The 18,179-nt window shown below is 43.9% G+C and overlaps 1 protein-coding gene across 3 annotated transcripts in view; it reads right to left on the bottom strand.

The window, feature by feature from the left end:
- LOC144512248 (uncharacterized) overlaps positions 1-18,179 on the bottom strand; it is a 45,605-nt gene that overhangs the window by 12,616 nt on the left and 14,810 nt on the right. The window contains exons 1-2 of one of the 3 annotated variants that reach the window (XR_013500978.1): positions 15,269-15,562; positions 7,331-7,421 (exon numbers count right to left, since the gene is read on the bottom strand). Coding sequence is in view for 1 of the 3 variants with exons in the window: in XM_078242867.1 (XP_078098993.1) it covers positions 7,331-7,421; positions 15,269-15,354 (177 nt within the window). In the remaining 2 variants the exon portion in view is untranslated. Of the gene's footprint in view, positions 1-7,330; positions 7,422-15,268; positions 15,565-18,179 lie in introns of those variants that run through there. The other 2 variants (XM_078242867.1, XR_013500977.1) reach the window with 2 other exon arrangements.

The raw sequence follows: 18,179 nt of genomic DNA, 5'->3' as shown, positions 1-18,179 counted from the left end.
CACAGCAGTGATGTGAAAAGATGTAACCCAGGCACGGTTAAATACGCATGAAACACAAACCCTGACTGAGCCACACGAGGGCTCACAATGTGGAAGCTAATTTTAAAAGTGTAAACAGAAATCCCACTACAGTAGTGGCCCTAACAGCCATTGCCTACTGGATGCAGCTACATTACTTTACAGCTCATTCTTGACTGCCGGCGATGATCCAGATATCCATCCAGTGGACATGATGGGATAAAAGGCTCATCAAAGCACTGGCCAGTTTTGATTATCACCCCTGTAAATTTACGCCCATGCATCATCCCCACGATTACAACAAAAGTGTTGGACTGAACAAACAAATTGCTCCCCATTTATATTTAGGTGCTTCATGCGTCTCGGGAGAATCAGCTGATAGTCAGACGATGCAACCAAGAAGCATTAGAGACTGATTATAATCCAAGGTACAACTGTATCCATCTTTCAAAGCTGTAATCTGCACTCCTCTTATAGCTGCAAATCACCATTTTAACTATAGATCTATTTGTAATGTCTTGTAATGGAGGAGTACAAGGAGTTTGCTCGTAGTGACAAACCAAATGTTTCTATCCAATTAGATTTGACTTTATGATTTAGATTTGCCAACCGGTTGAACTGGTATTTGTCAGTATGACTCCTTCTGGCAAATTAGAAAGTAACCTACATGAGCACACTGTGTTGACAGCGTGACGGCACTAAATCCTTGATATATGGCAGAGTCAGTCGCAAAGAAAACTACAACTGCGATTTGGAAACATTTCAGATTTCAAGCCGACGAAAGAGCTGAGCTGAAAGAGACGAGGCAAAGTGTAAACACCCAAACCGAAGAGGTTATTATAGCCTCTTTGCCTAAACACCGCATAGAAAAGAAATGCAATGTTGGATTCATATCAGTATATTTATCAGTCCAGGCAGAGTAAACATCTGTCAGATTGGGAAATTACATTTGGAGATACAACCCAGTGCTGTATAACAAGTAAAACAAATACGGTTTTAATTTGTACCCTCAGGTTTGCGTAGAGAACAATGTGTGAAATGTAAGCTGAGCTCACAATTAGGACTGGGCTAGGAGAAGCTCTGAGCGGATGGTGGCACTAGATATAACATCCAGAAGTCACTCTGGGGACATTGAATATAGAAACCAAAGTTCATGCCAACCTGGCCTGTATCAGGGCTACCACAGCGCTGTGGAAGGAAGGTCTGGCTAGTCCACACAGCATTCAGGGGTGGGAGGAAAACGTACTCTGGTTTATTGGTATTTCTTTAAACCAATCACAATCGTGAATCGCAAGGGGGCCTCTGCAAAATAGCCTCGGGAAGGAACTTGTTTCGGTGGAACGTGTGTACGTTCAAAAGTAGTTTTAGTCGTGCAACAGAAAACTCCGATTGGACAGATATGGCGTTTTTCCATGACATGGTACCTGCTCGACTCGCCTCGACTTTTTGTTTTTCTATTATGAAAAAAAGTACCTGGTACTAGCTAACAGGTACTTTTTTTAGTATCACCTCCGTCGAGGTTCCAAGCGAGCTGAGGCGATACCAAAAGGTGACGTGAAAACTTGCAGGCTACCGATTGGTCGGAGAGAATCGTCACTAATCACTGCGTCATCATTGCTAGCGACAGACGATGGTGTCCTGAACAAACCTGCCATTTTTAAATAGTTTAGCCAGCTGTGTTTTTTTTTGCTGCCTCCAGCTTCTTTTGAAACTAAATTTGTCTTCTGGCAAACAGCCACATGATGAGAATCAAAAACAACACACCTTCGACGTTCTGTGTGTGTGTGTGTGTGTCGCGTTAGGTCACGGCAGTTTCCTGCGGCGCCGCTATGACGACGAGCCACGCTCGCTTCACGCATGAGGCGGTACTAAATCTGCAATGGAAAATGGAGAACGGGGCACCGCGGGTCGGGCCAGGCCGAGCAGAGCAGAGCTGGTACTAGCAGTGGGTAAGCGCCAATAGTCTAGCTAGCTGTCTGGATTTACCCTGCAGAGATCTGGGGAGCAGTTAACCATAGTCGACCGGAGTTTCAAATTCCAACACAAAGAAAGCAGAAGGTAACGGACATCCGGCCCGAAAAGAGTGACATCCGGCGTAATTTCCGGCGGCACAGGAGCAATCCCGGAAGTGGAACGTCGTGGATATAGACTACAGTGCTTGAATGAACCAAATTCATTGAATGACTAGCAGTGCCAGGCCCATACTGCAGGAAGAACGGCTAAAAGATATGATTGGCACAAATCAAAAGAGTCAAAATAAACACTGATATTATCCTTTGAGTGAACACTACAGTCATGCAGGCCATCAGTCACCCACATCATAGGATAAGCCTTCCTGCGTTTCTTAAACACAAACAAGTCTGACGTAGTTCTCCTCACCCTATTTTCCAGTACAAAACAAACAGCTTCCCTTCTGGAGAATTTCAAACATCTGGCTTTATTTGGGCTCAGTTCCGGGAATAGATCACAACTGCAGTCCACTCCCATTGCTGCGGCCTTCCTCCCTGGACACGGACCTCTTCTTAATAGGCCAATTTGAGGTGGGGGGTAAAAATAGCTGCATGTTGCCACTCGTGGTCAGTCAACTGGAAAACTGGCCGTTGGAAGGCCTTTAGGGGGCAGGGAAAGCTTTTCAACTCTTACTCAATGGGGACGCAACAGAGAGAGAGAAGGAGAGTATCAGTGGATGGATGAAATGACTCATATCAGACAAATTGCTTGATAGATGGATGGATGGATAGATGGGTGTGATGTGGGGTGACACTGAAAGAGGGTTGGGGGTTGGATTGGCATGTCGTCATGACAACAGTCTGAGTCACTCAAGTCAGAATGCAGACTGATTCAGAGTCAATTTAGAAATAAGAGGATGCTGCTTTTAGCCTCTTGGTTTTTAAACGAGAGAGAGAGAGAGAGAGAGAGAGAGAGAGAGAGAGAGAGAGAGAGAGAGAGAGAGAGAGTGTGTGTGTGTGTGTGTGTGTGTGTGTGTGTGTGTGTGTGTAAAAGAGAGAGAGGGATAGAGAGAGAAAGTTCATGACAATCTCGACACATCGCCCACTTACAGTAAAGCAAGATAGATATTTAGTCCTTTCTTTGCCAATAACAGCACCTACTCATCCTCCGATCTCTTAGCAGCTCAGACACATGCACGCACACACACACACACACACACACACACCCTTGAGACGTTTCTGGATTACGGTACAGTGTTTTCAAATGTTTGTGTGTGTGTGTGTGTGTGTGTGTGTGTGTGTGTGTGTGTGTGTGTGTGTGTGCGCGCGCGTGAGCGTGTGTGTGTGTCTGAGCTGCTAAGAGATTGGAGGATGAGCAGGTGCTGTTATTGGCAAAGAAAGGACTAAATATCTATCTTGCTTTACTGTTAGTGGGTAACTATACCAGTTGTGTTTTAGTCTGAAAAACTTCTCCTGAAGCCCATGAAGCAGAGTGACTCAGAAAACACACACACACACACACACACACACACACACACACAGACGGACCCACACGGACACACTCAGAGTTAGTCAGCAAAAGCACTAACCGCAAGCCAAATTGTAAATCTTCAACTTCCCCTCTGCTTCCCTCTTGGCTCAGTACCATGACAGCTTCCCAAAATGAGCAGCGTGTTACTGTAACACGCTGCTCCGTAACGTTCCTGGAATGGCTTGTCTGCCGACACATCACCGCTATGACTCTCCACGAATCTCTTCATCCGAAGCCAATATCCTGCCTGACATCTGATTGCGCTGCAGGCATCCAAGTGTTTTGTTAAAAAGTGTAGGCAAATTGACTTCATGTGAAGGTCTGCTGCCAAGATTGTAAACAGTCTGTGTGCAAATGAAGAGTCCTCTTTCAAAAATTGTTGGCAGCAGTCCAGCTTCCAATACATGTAGATACACATGGAGACTCTGATGTGTGAGTCAACTCAACCGGGGCTTGTAAACAAGTTCAGTAGACTTTTCTGTAAGCTGTCATTGGACTTAAGGAAAGTACTTCGGATCGGTCCACACCTACTGCAATTCCCCCTTTTTTTTGGTGTTCATACCAGTTAAGTTCAGAGAGACAACCAGCCGGATATGACCATAAGTCGAAACTGCTGAGACTTGATTTCAAGTTGTTCATGCATGAGGAACTGTTGGCTCCTGGATTGTCTTTTGACACTGTCATGACACATGAACCCTAACCCTAACCTTAACTCTAACCCCAACCATAATTTGTCATGACAAAAACCGAATGACACTTACTAAAAGACGTCATAAACGTTTATGACTTGTTTATAATGTTTATGACATGTTCATGACAGTGTCATGTCACTGTTATGTAGATACCTTCAAGTAAAGTGTAACCCATTTTCAGTGCTGGACTTCATTTATACTTATACTTTTTTATTTATTTTTTTTATTGATCCCCAGTGGGGAAATTGGAGAGATATCGGAGTGTGGGGGCTGTGACTGCTGGACAGGCGTAAATACACCCATTGCAGCACAGCACCCTGCAGCAGGAATACATAAGGTCAACTCTCCTCTCCTCAATCTCTAAGTCTCTTTCTCCTTAGGAGTGGCTGTTTCCATCAAAGCGGAGCAGTGCAACGTGCAACGCTCCCATGAGTACTAATGCCAACTCTCTCGGTCTTCAAACAATCGATGGCCGAGCACGAGTGGAACATTTCCGAGCCATTCCCCTCTGAAAGATATCAATAACAACAGGATATCCCGTGTGTTTATGTCAAAATCCGTCATTCCGTTTACGTCAGTTTGCAAAACCAGATCACTGGATATAGAAAAGATACCAATCAGGCCACAGAGAGAGTTCTGTTCCAAAGGCCTCCACGCCTCAAGAAAAACACCTACGTACGTGTGGATATGTATTCAGTACACATTCATCAATATTTACCATTACACAAACAGTTGGAATTGTTGGAACCACCCAAGATCTCTATTTTCAAAAAACAGTCAAACCTTACAGAATCTGTCAGATACTGAACCCAAAAAAAGGACGTGATGAATGAGGGAAATGACTCTCTAGTTTCAGGAATATCAAGCCAAGACAAACACAAACCACACACGACTCAGTGATCGCCAACGGGAAGTCAACAAATTGTGAGACCAGACAGTAAATTGAGGACAAAACCATTGAGCCAACACAAAGCAAATTTGAGTAGTATTCCATAAATCAACAATTGAGGGCATACAGGGACACATTAATAAGTGCAACAGACAGACAGAAAGCATGCAAGGACAGTCCTAAGTGTAATGGATGCAAGGGCGTAGGTTCTGTTTATACTGAGCAACAAACACTTAATTTCCTGAATTGTGGTGAATTTTTATGCAACAATTTGTGCCCTTTCTGCATCAACTTATGCTCAAAATGTCTTTATTTATGTGAAAGTAATTCTTTTTGTTAATTATTCTCCTGCATTGTTCACTTCATTGTTGTATTGAACGGCTATTTTTTATTTATTTTTTTTACCTCTTTTGGGGTTGTCTTTCATATTTTTTGAGGGGGGGGGGGGGGATTGAGCACGTTTTTCTCCCATCCCGGATTGCTGCGTGGACTAGCCAGACCCTCCTCCGCGGTGCAGTGGAGGAGGGTCTGGCCATGCGATAAAAGTGAGAGCTGACTTTAAAATGAGTGTGAATATATTCAGGATTGGATGCTGACATCTTAATTTAGGACAGGGGTTCTCAAACTTATCACTCAAAAGGTCCGTATCTGATCTTTATTCCAGGTCAGAGGTCCAGAACGATTGGCGATTATCAAAATAACATTCATAAACTCACTTTGAACTTTTAAGCAATATTTATTCAAGTTGAGTTCTCAGTTTTTCTGCTCAACTTTTGGACCGATTTGGGTACCGGTAGGGCTAGCCCTAACCCTAACCCGGTACCCAACGGTACTTTTCTTCGAGCTTCATACTGTAAAAAGGACGTTTTGTCTTTTTTTTAATGTTTTCTGTCGCCTTTTTTTGTTGATTTTTTTGTGGATATTCGACATCACTTACAATTTATTCATAATCAATAGAACATGTACTTTGGAAATAGAAAACGTTAACACTTCATTAGGTCTTGCACTCATAACACAAGGTTTATGGGCCAGGGCCAGATTGACTTGCCGTTTGGTCCAGAAGCTTTGGCTAAGGATATGTGGACAAGTGTCAGACAGGTGAGACTGACATGGAGATGAACCTATAAGAAATGTATGTTTTTAACTTAACTTAAGTACGCTTGACCAACCAACTATTCAACCAACTATTGTATATAACCTATATCTTATAATGCATCGTCCAATCATGTCTAATGGCAAAAGTATACCTGTTTGGAATGGCCATCCTTAAAAGCAGGGGGAAAGCGTGCCATCATAGTCTTCTCTTGCAGCAAAAAACCTCCCTGATCTCACTCTGTACTCTGTGTCTTGTGTGTCTTTATAGTCTTGACGCAATAAATTGCACACGTTCGGAAAACCTCTCCTCAAAACATTCATGATGTTACGTCTCACACATAAAAAATGCCATAAGTAGTTTCGGATAGTTTCATGTCAAAAGAGCAAACACACATACACTGATTCAGATACTTGTTTGATTAATCTTGGTGGTCTTTTCTGCAACTATTGGCAGTGACCTTTTAGCCCTAATAACAGAACAAGACAGCAACAAACTAATATCCATCTTGCTGAATCACACCTCCCAATGTCATGTGCCCTGCTGTCGGTCGATTTCATTCTGTCATCATATCGTGTTTGAGGAAGTGGCAGCCGGCATCAAACATCACAACTGTGCGTTTAGTTTTAAAATGCGAGGGTGTGTAATTCAAACAAAAGGCCTTCATTTGTAGCACAGAAACAGGAACTGTGGGTTTACTAAGCCACGTCACGTAGTTGACCCCCGCCACTCCTGGAGACAACAATGGCAACGTGGCTGTGATGACAGAGTGATACGCACAGAGGGACGTCATCAACAAATGGCCCAATTTCAGACAGCATGGACATAATCCTTCATTCAACTGAACAATTCACGAGACAGATTAAGCCGTGAGAAGTCGAAACAAAGAAACAGAAAAAAGAGAAAGAATTGCCTAATCTATAAATGACTTTAGAATGGGCTTCAAAAGGCTACATAGCTACATTTAGTCATATTTAGTTTTTAATGGATCGTATCCTTTAACTGATTCTCAGTGGCTTCATCTAAAATCTAACACTTGAGTGACATTAGCCAAACAGACAACAGCTTTGCCAGTTCAGATGACATCATCATGTCTTGAAAATCAGTGGGCGAGTTTTGTAACCATCTCTCGTGTGTATGTACAATAATATGACTTACTGGTTTTAAACTTCCGGTCTGCTTCCGTTTGGTCCAACATGTTTTGACTGTAGTCAAATCACAGTCTCTCTGCTTTAGTCTTCTCTTTGTTCTGCATGGGTGGAGAAAAAACACATAACACATTGTTGGATCATCAATCATAAATCACAATGTATGCTGGCACCTGGTCTATATCCATGACCTTCCACTTCCAGGATTGCCCCGTTAGCGCTGGAAAATCCGCCATATGTCCTTATTTTCGGACAGATTTCCGTTACCTTCCTCGTTCTTTGTCTTGCCGTTCTAACCTCCGATGGATTTCTGAGGACTATGGTTAACTGCTCCTCAGATCTCTGCAGGGTAAATCCAGACAACTAAGCAATGGTTAGGGTTAGGGTTAGGTGCCTTGAAGTCGACGGTCGCAGCGCTGCCTGGAAGACGACATTGGGGGCTTAAAACACCATTGAGCGTTCCAGACAGTAACCGAAAAACACAATATGATTTCCCCCCATTAAATGGAACGTGATCTGTCCATTCAGATTCAGATTCACAGATTTCGGCTGAATTCGCCTATTTGTTTATTGTAGAGAGTCATGTCTGGCCTAGTCTATATCCACGATGTTCCGTTTCCGGGATTGCGCTGGTGCCGCTGGAAATTCCGCCGGATGTCCGTCTTTTCGGCCGGATGTCCGTTATCTTCTGCCTCCTTGTTTTTATGAGGACTATGGTTAACTGCTCCTCAGATCTCTGCAGGGTAAATCCAGACAGCTAGCTAGACTATCTGTCCAATCTGAGTTTTCTGTTGCACGACTAAAACTACTTTTGAATGTACACACGTTCCACCAAAAACAAATTCCTTCCCGAGGCTATTTTGCAGCAGCACCGGGGCTCCGTACGGAGCTTAGCACCGCCCACGGCGATTGTGATTGGTTTAAAGACATGCCAATAAACCAGAGCACGTTTTTCTCCCATCCTGGAATGCTGTGTGGACTCGCAGCTCCTCCACAGCGCTGTGGAGGAAGGTCTGGCAAAGCGAGACTAGCTGGCAGCTAACCCTAATTCCACAGTCACGCCAAAATGATGTCCACATTCATTTTCAATGGAGAAGAGGATGTTCACATCCTCTCGTAAATAGATGTGGCCTTGTTCAACTCAAGTTCAGTCTGACTGAATTTGAGTCTCTCATATCCAGCCAATTAGAGAGTTAGGGTGGGATTGACTTTATATTCAGGAAGTATTAATCTTTTGTATCATTTTAAACTTGTGGAATGCTAAAGTTAGCCTTCTAGCCGCAGCTTATTTGGACAAGAGTGCCAATCAAGCCGCAACTTGGGCCTGAAAAGTGAAGCTAATGCAGAAGTGACTTAAAGCTACATTCTATCTAATTTCCAGCAGGGGTCGACTCTGATGGCCCCAAAAAGAAGTCTGTTTCTATAGAAGTCTATGGGGAAATGAGCCTACTTCTTGCTTGATTTATCACCTCAATAAACGTTGTTTATTAAGTTTATGGACTCAGTCGCTACTTTCAAGTCTTCTTTAATACAGCATGATGTTCATTTTGTAAATTATGGTCCCATTTATTTTACAATTGACCAAAAAGCAGGCGGTGCTTTAGGGCGGGGCTACACGCCAACCTGTCAATCAGGACAGAGGCTTAGCAATGCTAACCATGGCACTGTGTACATTAAAATAGACCTGCACTTGTTTTGGGGTGTTTCCGTGTTTTTAATCTTAAACTTTGACCCTCTCACTGTGTTTTCACTTCATCAAAGTTAACTGGAACATTTTTGTTCGCCTGAAAATGTCTTGTTCAGCGTTCTGCCAAACAAGCTAGTGCTAGCTGGTAACTTAAGGGAAAAGTCTGCTGATTTTCAACCAGCTCTGTGTACTATATGGTCCGTGTTTACCCGCCAGTAAATCTCCACTGGATGACTCACGCCAGAAGGGTCGAAAATTGGCGACTTTCCCTCTTTAGCGTTTAGCTTAGCACAGTGCCATTGAAAAAATACACAAAAGTCATCCTTCCCAGCTCCGCCATTTTTGTTCAAATATGGTCACTTCTGGCTCCAAAATACCAAGACTTCGAGGGCCAAAAGCAAACTCCTGGCTTCAAAACGGAAGTCCACAAACCAATAGGTGACGTCACCGATGCTGCGTCCATTTTTTTTTGCAGTATATGGTTCCAATACATTTCGTACTGCCATTCCTGTCTGACTCCATCTGATTTCGGGGACGGCCCTTGCCATCTCTTCATCACGCCACTGTTGGACTGGCCTGTATACAAGTATAACTGGACTTTCCAAAAAAAAGCATGAGCAAGGATCAGCATTGGAACCATTGATGTAGTTCAAACAGATTGTTTTTTACATCATCATAGCGGAGTTTTACAATGACGTTGCTTCGACAACCTCATCAAGAACATTTTGATCAAAACCACCACACACACACACACACACACACACACACACACACACACACACACACACACACACACACACACACACACACACACACACACACACGTATGAGATCACAGCTCAGAGACAGTTCCACGTGTGCTTCCACAGAGAGCTGCTGAGTCAGAGGCTCTTTTCCAGCCTGTTAACGCCCACCACAGCACATAAACACACCCCGCTGTGACACGGGCTCTCCGCCGCCTCTTCCAACTCAAACAAAGTGCTTGGCGTGCCCGCTGCCAGCTCCCACCCAAACAGAAAACAATGTAAGTTAGGCTCACGTCCCAACTCTGGATTCAGCCTGAGAATGCTCCTTTAGACACCTCTTAATGGTCAGGTGTCGAATGTTGCTGGGGCCGGTGAAAACATGTTTTCGATCCTTGGACAGGCTGAGCAGGTATGGGGAAAGGAATTAGGGTTGGGCAATTAGATGAACGCATCAGGGATCAGCAATGAGCTGGATCAATTGCCAGTGGAAATTCCCTCGTTGATTGTTCCGAAAATGAAAGGACACTATCAGTGTTTCAGTCCAAGTTTTAATCTAGTCATATGACACCCAACAATGAAGTCTCTGTTTCTCTAGACTTATTGTATCTGTTGGGTTTGATGCTTAAATCTGTATCAAATATGTAAAGAAAATCAAGTGTACGTATATCTGCCATGCATTACAAAGTGATGGACGGAAAAACAACAACCTGTAGACACATACATGCATAGGGTATAACCGGCATGGGTATTATCATTTAAATGATGGAGGAAATATAAAACGCAGCCCAGAGCAAGGCCCTGAAATGTGGAACAACACAGCAGGACAAAGTGACACTGAAATTGATTGAAAATACATTTAAAGTGAGTAGAATGTAGCCCGTCCGAGTCGCAGCTGGTTTAGTCTCAGTCTCAGTGTCTATGGGTAATGAATGCACATGCTCCCAACAACGGCTACAACAGCTGCTACAACTTCAAAACCAAAATCAACGCATCATCGTGTATGTTGTGTTGAAATGTTTGGGAAAAACGTCTCGTTACATATCATCCATGCGAAGTTACGTCTCAATAGTTGCCTTTTTCTGTGTCTTGTTGGCAATTAATTGCAATCATAGGCCCATTAAAAGGATGTTGAGGCTTAATCGGAGTAGGCCTACATTTGGGGCAGGTTCCCTTGACTGACTATCAGTTGTCAGCCTATCGCACCATGGCTGATGCTCGTTGATCCTCTCATCTCAGTAGGCTGCTACTCAGCTTTCACCCTGTTGCACAACTTATACCATCCACCAAACTGATCCCAAACCAGCACAGCCCACACACAACATTTGTATACATCCCATTGGATAAACAGCAGCTGGGGGAAATTTGTGTTGACGCTTTAGATTAAAGCCTGCAATTGACAGTGTAATTATGTTACATAATATGTGCTCTATTTTGAGTAGTGATGCCTCGAATTTTTCTGTTGTAGTGTTTGTGTTATCTTCTTTTGTTCTTTCAAAAAGTTTCTATAGAAGAATACGAATTTTGGGTTTCTTTCAACCAGATCGTCAAACAAAATAACGTGGATCCATACAATGCTCTTAAGAAGTAAAATTAATGAATTAAACTTTCAATCGAATTTGGGTGTCTTATTCAATTTCATAGCATTTGAAAAAAGTGACTAAAATGTTGGAAAAAAAGCTTTAAAAAAAACGCGGGACAAAACAACAAAAACATCCAAAAAAGTGCCAAAACCCACCCAAAAATGACAAAAGAACATGGGGTGAAAAAAGGGACCAAAACGTCTAGTCTGACGTCGTCATACTCAGATTCTAGTCAGAATATGAGTCTGATACCGCTCCACTGGGCTGTGATTATGGGGCGTGTTTCAACCCAACCAGGAAAGAAAATGCCTCTGCACTCAATTGGATAGACCTACAACCAATCAGAGCAACGGAGAGTCAAAGGCAGACTTCGACCAACCCCCGAGGAACAGCGGCACGTCTTAAGGCGCTGACACACAGAGCCGATTAACGGCCGTCGGACAGTCTGGCGAGGTCGGTGACTCGAGTCTGTTCGGTGTGTTCTGTGCCGTGTGGTCCGTCGGAGGAGCTGTCGGCCTTTATTTTGACCGACCCGACATGCTCAGTCGGAGACAGGGCAGTCGGGACTCACCCGGAAATGGCGAGTGGATGAGCCTCTCAAAATCTGACAAAAATCTTTTAAACTGACCTTTGTCGATCTGAAATGAAGACAGATTCATCAACTGCACGGTCTATTTCTTGCTTAAAATGTTTTCAGAAACACATTACAATATGAGATCGTATTCTGAACAAGCCGCCATGACAGTCTGGCTGTGAATTTCCAGAGAAAAAAGACCCACGTGACGCGTTCGTCCTATCAGCTGCCGGTTTCCATTTTCTGGGAAACAATACAGAGAAGCGTCGCCTGCTGCTATGGAGACGTATTACATTTGGCGCGTGCGCAGAGCGTACGCTCAAGTCGGCGTCGCCTCAGTGTGTTTTGAGGCGTTTTTTTGGACCTCGGGGCCCCGACTGATCAGTCCGACTGCCTTTTCTGCCGACGGTCGGCCGTCTGGTTGGTGTGTAACCTCTCTTAAATAACCATGGACTTAGCGGCCAACGGTGGAACTGCACCCCTCTGACCCAGAAAGACTTTTCCCGGAGACTTTGCATGGCGAAAGAAACTTCTATATTTGAGCGGATAATTTCTTTGGGGGTACATCAACTTACCAGCCCGAACACTTAAAGGGTCCGCGTTTAAAACGTCACATTTTTAATATTCACTAGTAGCCGAATCCAGAGTTATTAAACTAGGTAAGATGAAACGCACTCCCCCCTCCCCCTCTCTTAATACATCCATGGCTTCGACAGAGCAAAGGCAGAGACAGCAGTTTCCGTGCCATGCGGACGGGTGGGGCAAGGTGTATGCATACGTGATGGCGGTTCTCTGTTCCTCTTTTAAAATGAATGCGCTGTCGATATCTTCTATAACAGACGCGATGGCGGAATCTACACATCTCAGTTCTCCAGCGGCAGCCATCTTTGTTGTAAACAAATTCAACCCAAGCGCTCTTTGGTGACGTGGTTGATTATGTTACTGTTGATCATCTGTCCATCATCGTATAAAGCCCGCCCTGACAATTTGATTGGTCCAAACAGCTCTGGTTCGAGCATAGTTGCTCCACAACGGATCAAGTCCAGACCTCAAATGTTGTGGGCGGGGCTAAGTTCGGCTGGCATCCAGGCTACGAAACGTTGGGAAAAAGTGAAAAAAAGAATTGGAAAAAAAATGTGTCTACAACATTGGAAATAGTGACATAAATGTCGGGAAAAGCTTAAAACATTTTTGGACGTGGACAAAACAGCAAAAAAAAGCGACAAGTTTGGAAAAACAACAACAAAGTTTTAAAAAGTTTAAATTTTGACCCAGAAAACAAAAAGTTACATGGTTGACGGGAAGACCACACAAGGGTTATTAACCTTTTTCATCTTTTGTAAAACATGTTACTTACTTAGATAAGGAACCATATGTGCTATTATACAAAAACGTGTGAGCATAAGGAAAGAAGAGAAGCGGTTAAGTAATAAGGGGTTAACAATTTAGTTTTTAAGATAAATATATCGTTTTTGAATTACTAGGCGGTTATTAAGTACACAATATTAATATTCTGAGGAATTTATTAAGTAACTTATGGTGTTTTTTATTGTAAAGCAGCACTATTTTTGCCATCTGAGCACAGTGTAACAAGCTGAAAACACACATCTGACATAACCGAGCTTTCACATTTGATCTGTGTTGAAATGAAAATATTGATCAGTGCAGCTTTAAAGGTCCTATGACATGCTGCTTTTTGGATGCTTTTATACAGGCCTTAGTGGTCCCCTAATACTGTATCTGAAGTCTCTTTTATATAGGCCTTAGTGGTCCCCTAATACTGTATCTGAAGTCTCTTTTATATAGGCCTTAGTGGTCCCCTAATACTGTATCTGAAGTCTCTTTTATATAGACCTTAGTGGTCCCCTAATACTGTATCTGAAGTCTCTTTTATATAGACCTTATTGGTCCCCTAATACTGTATCTGAGGTCTCTTTTATATAGACCTTAGTGGTCCCCTAATACTGTATCTGAAGTCTCTTTTATATAGACCTTAGTGGTCCTCTAATACTGTATCTGAAGTCTCTTTTATATAGAACTTAGTGGTCCCCTAATACTGTATCTGAAGTCTCTTATATAGGCCTTAGTGGTCCCCTAATACTGTATCTGAAGTCTCTTATATAGGCCTTAGTGGTCCCCTAATACTGTATCTGAAGTCTCTTTCCCGAAATCCAGCCTTGGTGCAGAATTACAGCCACTAGAGCCAGTCCCACAATGAGCTTTCCTTAGGATGTGCCATTTCTGTGTCTGTAGCTTTAAATGCTATTGAGGAGGAGAGAGGGGGGACAAGGTGCAGGGTGGGGGGGTGTGGCCTTGACCAACTGCCATGCTTCGCTCGTTTCAAGCCATGATGTCTCTCTCATGGGCGGGCCAAATTTTCTGGGCGGGCAAAGCAGAGAAAGGGGAGGTAACCTTTCCCCTTATGACCCCATAAGGAGGAGATTCCAGATCGGCCCATCTGAGCTTTCATTTTCTCAAAGGCAGAGCAGGATACCCAGGGCTCGGTTAACACCTATCACCATTTCTAACCACTGGGGGACCATAGGCAGGCTGGGGGAACTCACATTAATGTTAAAAAACCTCATAAAGTGACATTTTCATGCCATGGAAACTTTAATATAACAATATACAAATATATGCTGGATTACAATTAGGACAGTGCATGCCAATAACCACAGTACTATACAAAGTGGATTAAAACATTATTAAATAGCATTGTTACTGGTGAACAAAACTGAAAAACTGGATATTCTAAAGAACTTTTACAATGTTTGGTGTTTATTTTTAGAAAGTTAGACCTATTTCATTTCAGCAATGTCGTCAATACTCCCAAACTTTCACCTTTCCTCTCAATCTCCAAACACACACACCACACACACACACGCCCACCATCTCCAGACATACACACTCACTCTGAACTACACGTACACATTCTTAGCCCTACACACTCCAAACCACAGCGGCTTACACACGCACACACGCACACACACACACACACACACACACACACACACGCACACACACACCCGCCTGTCTGACAACCTCTCTCTGTGCTGTGCTGTCTACCTGGCCTACCAGAGCATTATTGAGACATAGCAGGGTAATTGTTTCTGGCAGCAGGAGGTGTAGGTGTATCAGATCCTGTAACCTTCCACTGCTGTGACTTCATGTGGGAAAAAGCACGCAGACAGGTAAACATACCCAGGCGGGTACGGCATGGGGCAATCATGAGCACCCACCCACACACACACTTGTATGCACTCCTGTAAAGTCAGCCAAAAGCCAAACATTACTAGCATCAAATCTGCTTTACATAAACCCATCCAAATAAGAGTTATTTGCTGTAGTCCATTTTACTCACTGTCTCCTGTGCCATGGTATATGTCGTTGAGTGTGTGCTTGCGTCTGTCTGCTTGTCCTCTCCTCCCAGTTTTCCCTGACTAACATTTACGAGCAAAAACCTTCCTTTTTCTTCAGAATTTGGCCACAATGACAGCATGCGTTTCATCAGAAGGAGGGTTTCCCCCTCTGTTGTTGCTCGTCTTACATCCTCCTCTAACTGAGTAGTCGCTTCAAGTGCTGGTTCCTGCCTCTCGCTGTGTCCTGACAGTGACTGAGTGCTCTCTCTCTCTCTCTCTCTCTTCCTGTGTGTGTGTGTGTGTGTGTCCTGTCCTACAAAACAAAGTGGGTGTGTCACAAAAATGCAAGTAAGGAGGCGGAAGCACACCCACGTGTGAGCGGACTATGGATCTGCTCTGTGGCATGTGTGTGCATTCAGTAGGTGTGACTGTATACAGTATATGTGTGTGTGTGTGTGTGTTTGTGTGTGGCATTCTGGGAGTGTGTGTGTGTGTGTGTGTGTTCGTCCAAGCTTTACATCCCCTCTTTCTGTTAATAATAATAATCGGAGCCACCAGATGTTCTGCCGGATGTTTTGCATGATCATGTTGTATTGAAAAAGACTTGAAACTAGTGATTGAGGCCATAAACTCGTTATGAAAATGTATACTGAGGAAATAAATCAAGTGAGAAGTAGGCTCTTTTTCTCATAGACTTCTATGAAAACAGACTTCTTTTTGGAGCCAGTGGAGTCGCCCCCTGCTGAGAATTAGATAGAATGCAGCTTTAAGGCACTTAAGCATTGGCTTCACTTTTCCGACTTGGAAACTTGGTCCATTATTTTTTTAAGTTTGCACCCAATGGCCACTGAGTGTGTGTGTGTGTGTGTGTGTGTGTGTGTGTGTGTGTGTGTGTGTGTGTGTGTGTGTGTGTGTGTGTGTGTGTGTGTGATGCCAAGTGCTCCATTTTCCCAGGCAGCTAGACAGGATCCCAGCAACACCGGAGGGATGACAGAGAAATACCAGGAGAGAATGGAATACTAGTGGTTTCACACAATTTGAATGTACACAGAATTAAACCAACAACCCTGGCATTGTTATTGCCTTGCTCTGCCCATTGAGCTACACAGCAGGACCACACACAAACCATCTCCGCTCTGTGGTAAAAAAAGAAATAAAAAAAGGGCTCCTTCAGCCTCCAACATATGAACTGAATGGTAAACAGCGGGAGAATGAGAGTTAGAGCAGCCGAGGGACTCTATAAAAAGAGCCCCCGTCTCCATGGCGATGCCATAGGCAAAGAGCGGTTTGGTCCGAGTGGCCGTGCTCCCCCCCTTCCACTACCTCCATCTCTGTACACACAAGGCATTGTGGGAAAGCGGACACAGTTCACATGCCCTCCTTGTTGGGTATCACAGTCAGACTGAGTGTCACAATACTGAGGAGAGATTGACTCTCTTGACTCTGAGCAGGTCAGAGGTCAGGGACAGTATGTACGTTTACTCTGACCACGACTCAACTCTACAAACATCTATTATTATGGCCATTTCTGCTTTTCTACTGCCATGTTTTCAGCCTCGTTGCCTCTTTTGATTATCAAGATTTAAAGAAAAAGGTGAAATGAGCAAAGCTTTTGTTTACATGTAAATGATTTTAAAGTTCCAGATATGTTTTAAGCCCCCAAAGTCGTCTTCCAGGCAGCGATGTCTGGAAGGCGCTCGGATTAAGCAATGGTTAGGGTTAGGGTTAGGTGCCTTGAAGTCGACGGTCGCAGCGCTGCCTGGAAGACGACATTGGGGGCTTAAAACACCACTGAGCGTTCCAGACAGTAACCGAAAAACACAATATGATTTCCCCCCATTAAATGGAACGTGATCTGTCCATTCAGATTCAGATTCACAGATTTCGGCTGAATTCGCGTATTTGTTTATTGTAGAGAGTCATGTCTGGCCTAGTCTATATCCACGATGTTCCGTTTCCGGGATTGCGCCGGTGCCGCTGGAAATTCCGCCGGATGTCCGTTATCTTCTGCCTCCTTGTTTTTATGAGGACTATGGTTAACTGCTCCTCAGATCTCTGCAGGGTAAATCCAGACAGCTAGCTAGACTATCTGTCCAATCGGAGTTTTCTGTTGCATGACTAAAACTACTTTTGAATGTACACACGTTCCACCAAAAACAAGTTCCTTCCCGAGGCTATTTTGCAGAGGCACCGTGGCTCCGTACGGAGCTTAGCACCGCCCACGGCGATTGTGATTGGTTTAAAGACATGCCAATAAACCAGAGCACGTTTTTCTCCCATCCTGGAATGCTGTGTGGACTCGCAGCTCTGTCCGCATCTGTCCAATCTGAGTTTTCTGTTGCACGACTAAAACAACCTCTGAACGTACACGTGTATGTACACGATTGTGGAGGAAGGTCTAGCAAAGCGAGACTATGGCTGGCCCACACTAAAGATTTTCCAAATCTTAATAGATGCTGAGAATGTGAGAGACCATACAGATATAATGACCTATAGTGTGTGGAGAGCAACCGTTTGGCCCAAACAGCACACCACTCACTAAAAGATTCCATTAGTCTCGCTTTGCCAGACCATCCACACGCTGCGGAGCAGAGGAGGGTCTGGCTAGTCCACCCAGCATTCCGAGATGGGACAGAAATGTGCTCTGGTTTATTGGCATTTCTTTAAACCAATCACAATCCTCATGGGCGGTGCTAAGCTCCGCACGGAGCCGCTGTAAAATAGTCGTGCGAGAGAAAACTCAGATTGGACAGATAGTCTAGCTGGCTGTCTGGATTTAAATTTTAAACATTCCAACACAAAGAAAGCTAAGGTAACAGACATCGGCGAAACGTCAAGGATATAGACTAGATTCCATTAACAAACAACTAGAGTCCCCTTTCATAAAACCCGGAAATTGTGCGCGATTAAATG

This window comes from Sander vitreus, chromosome 23, assembly GCF_031162955.1.
Source record: "Sander vitreus isolate 19-12246 chromosome 23, sanVit1, whole genome shotgun sequence".
Taxonomy (NCBI): Eukaryota; Metazoa; Chordata; class Actinopteri; order Perciformes; family Percidae; genus Sander; species Sander vitreus.
The sequence above is the reverse complement of the archived record's forward strand: the minus strand, read 5'-3'. Positions and strand labels throughout refer to the sequence as shown.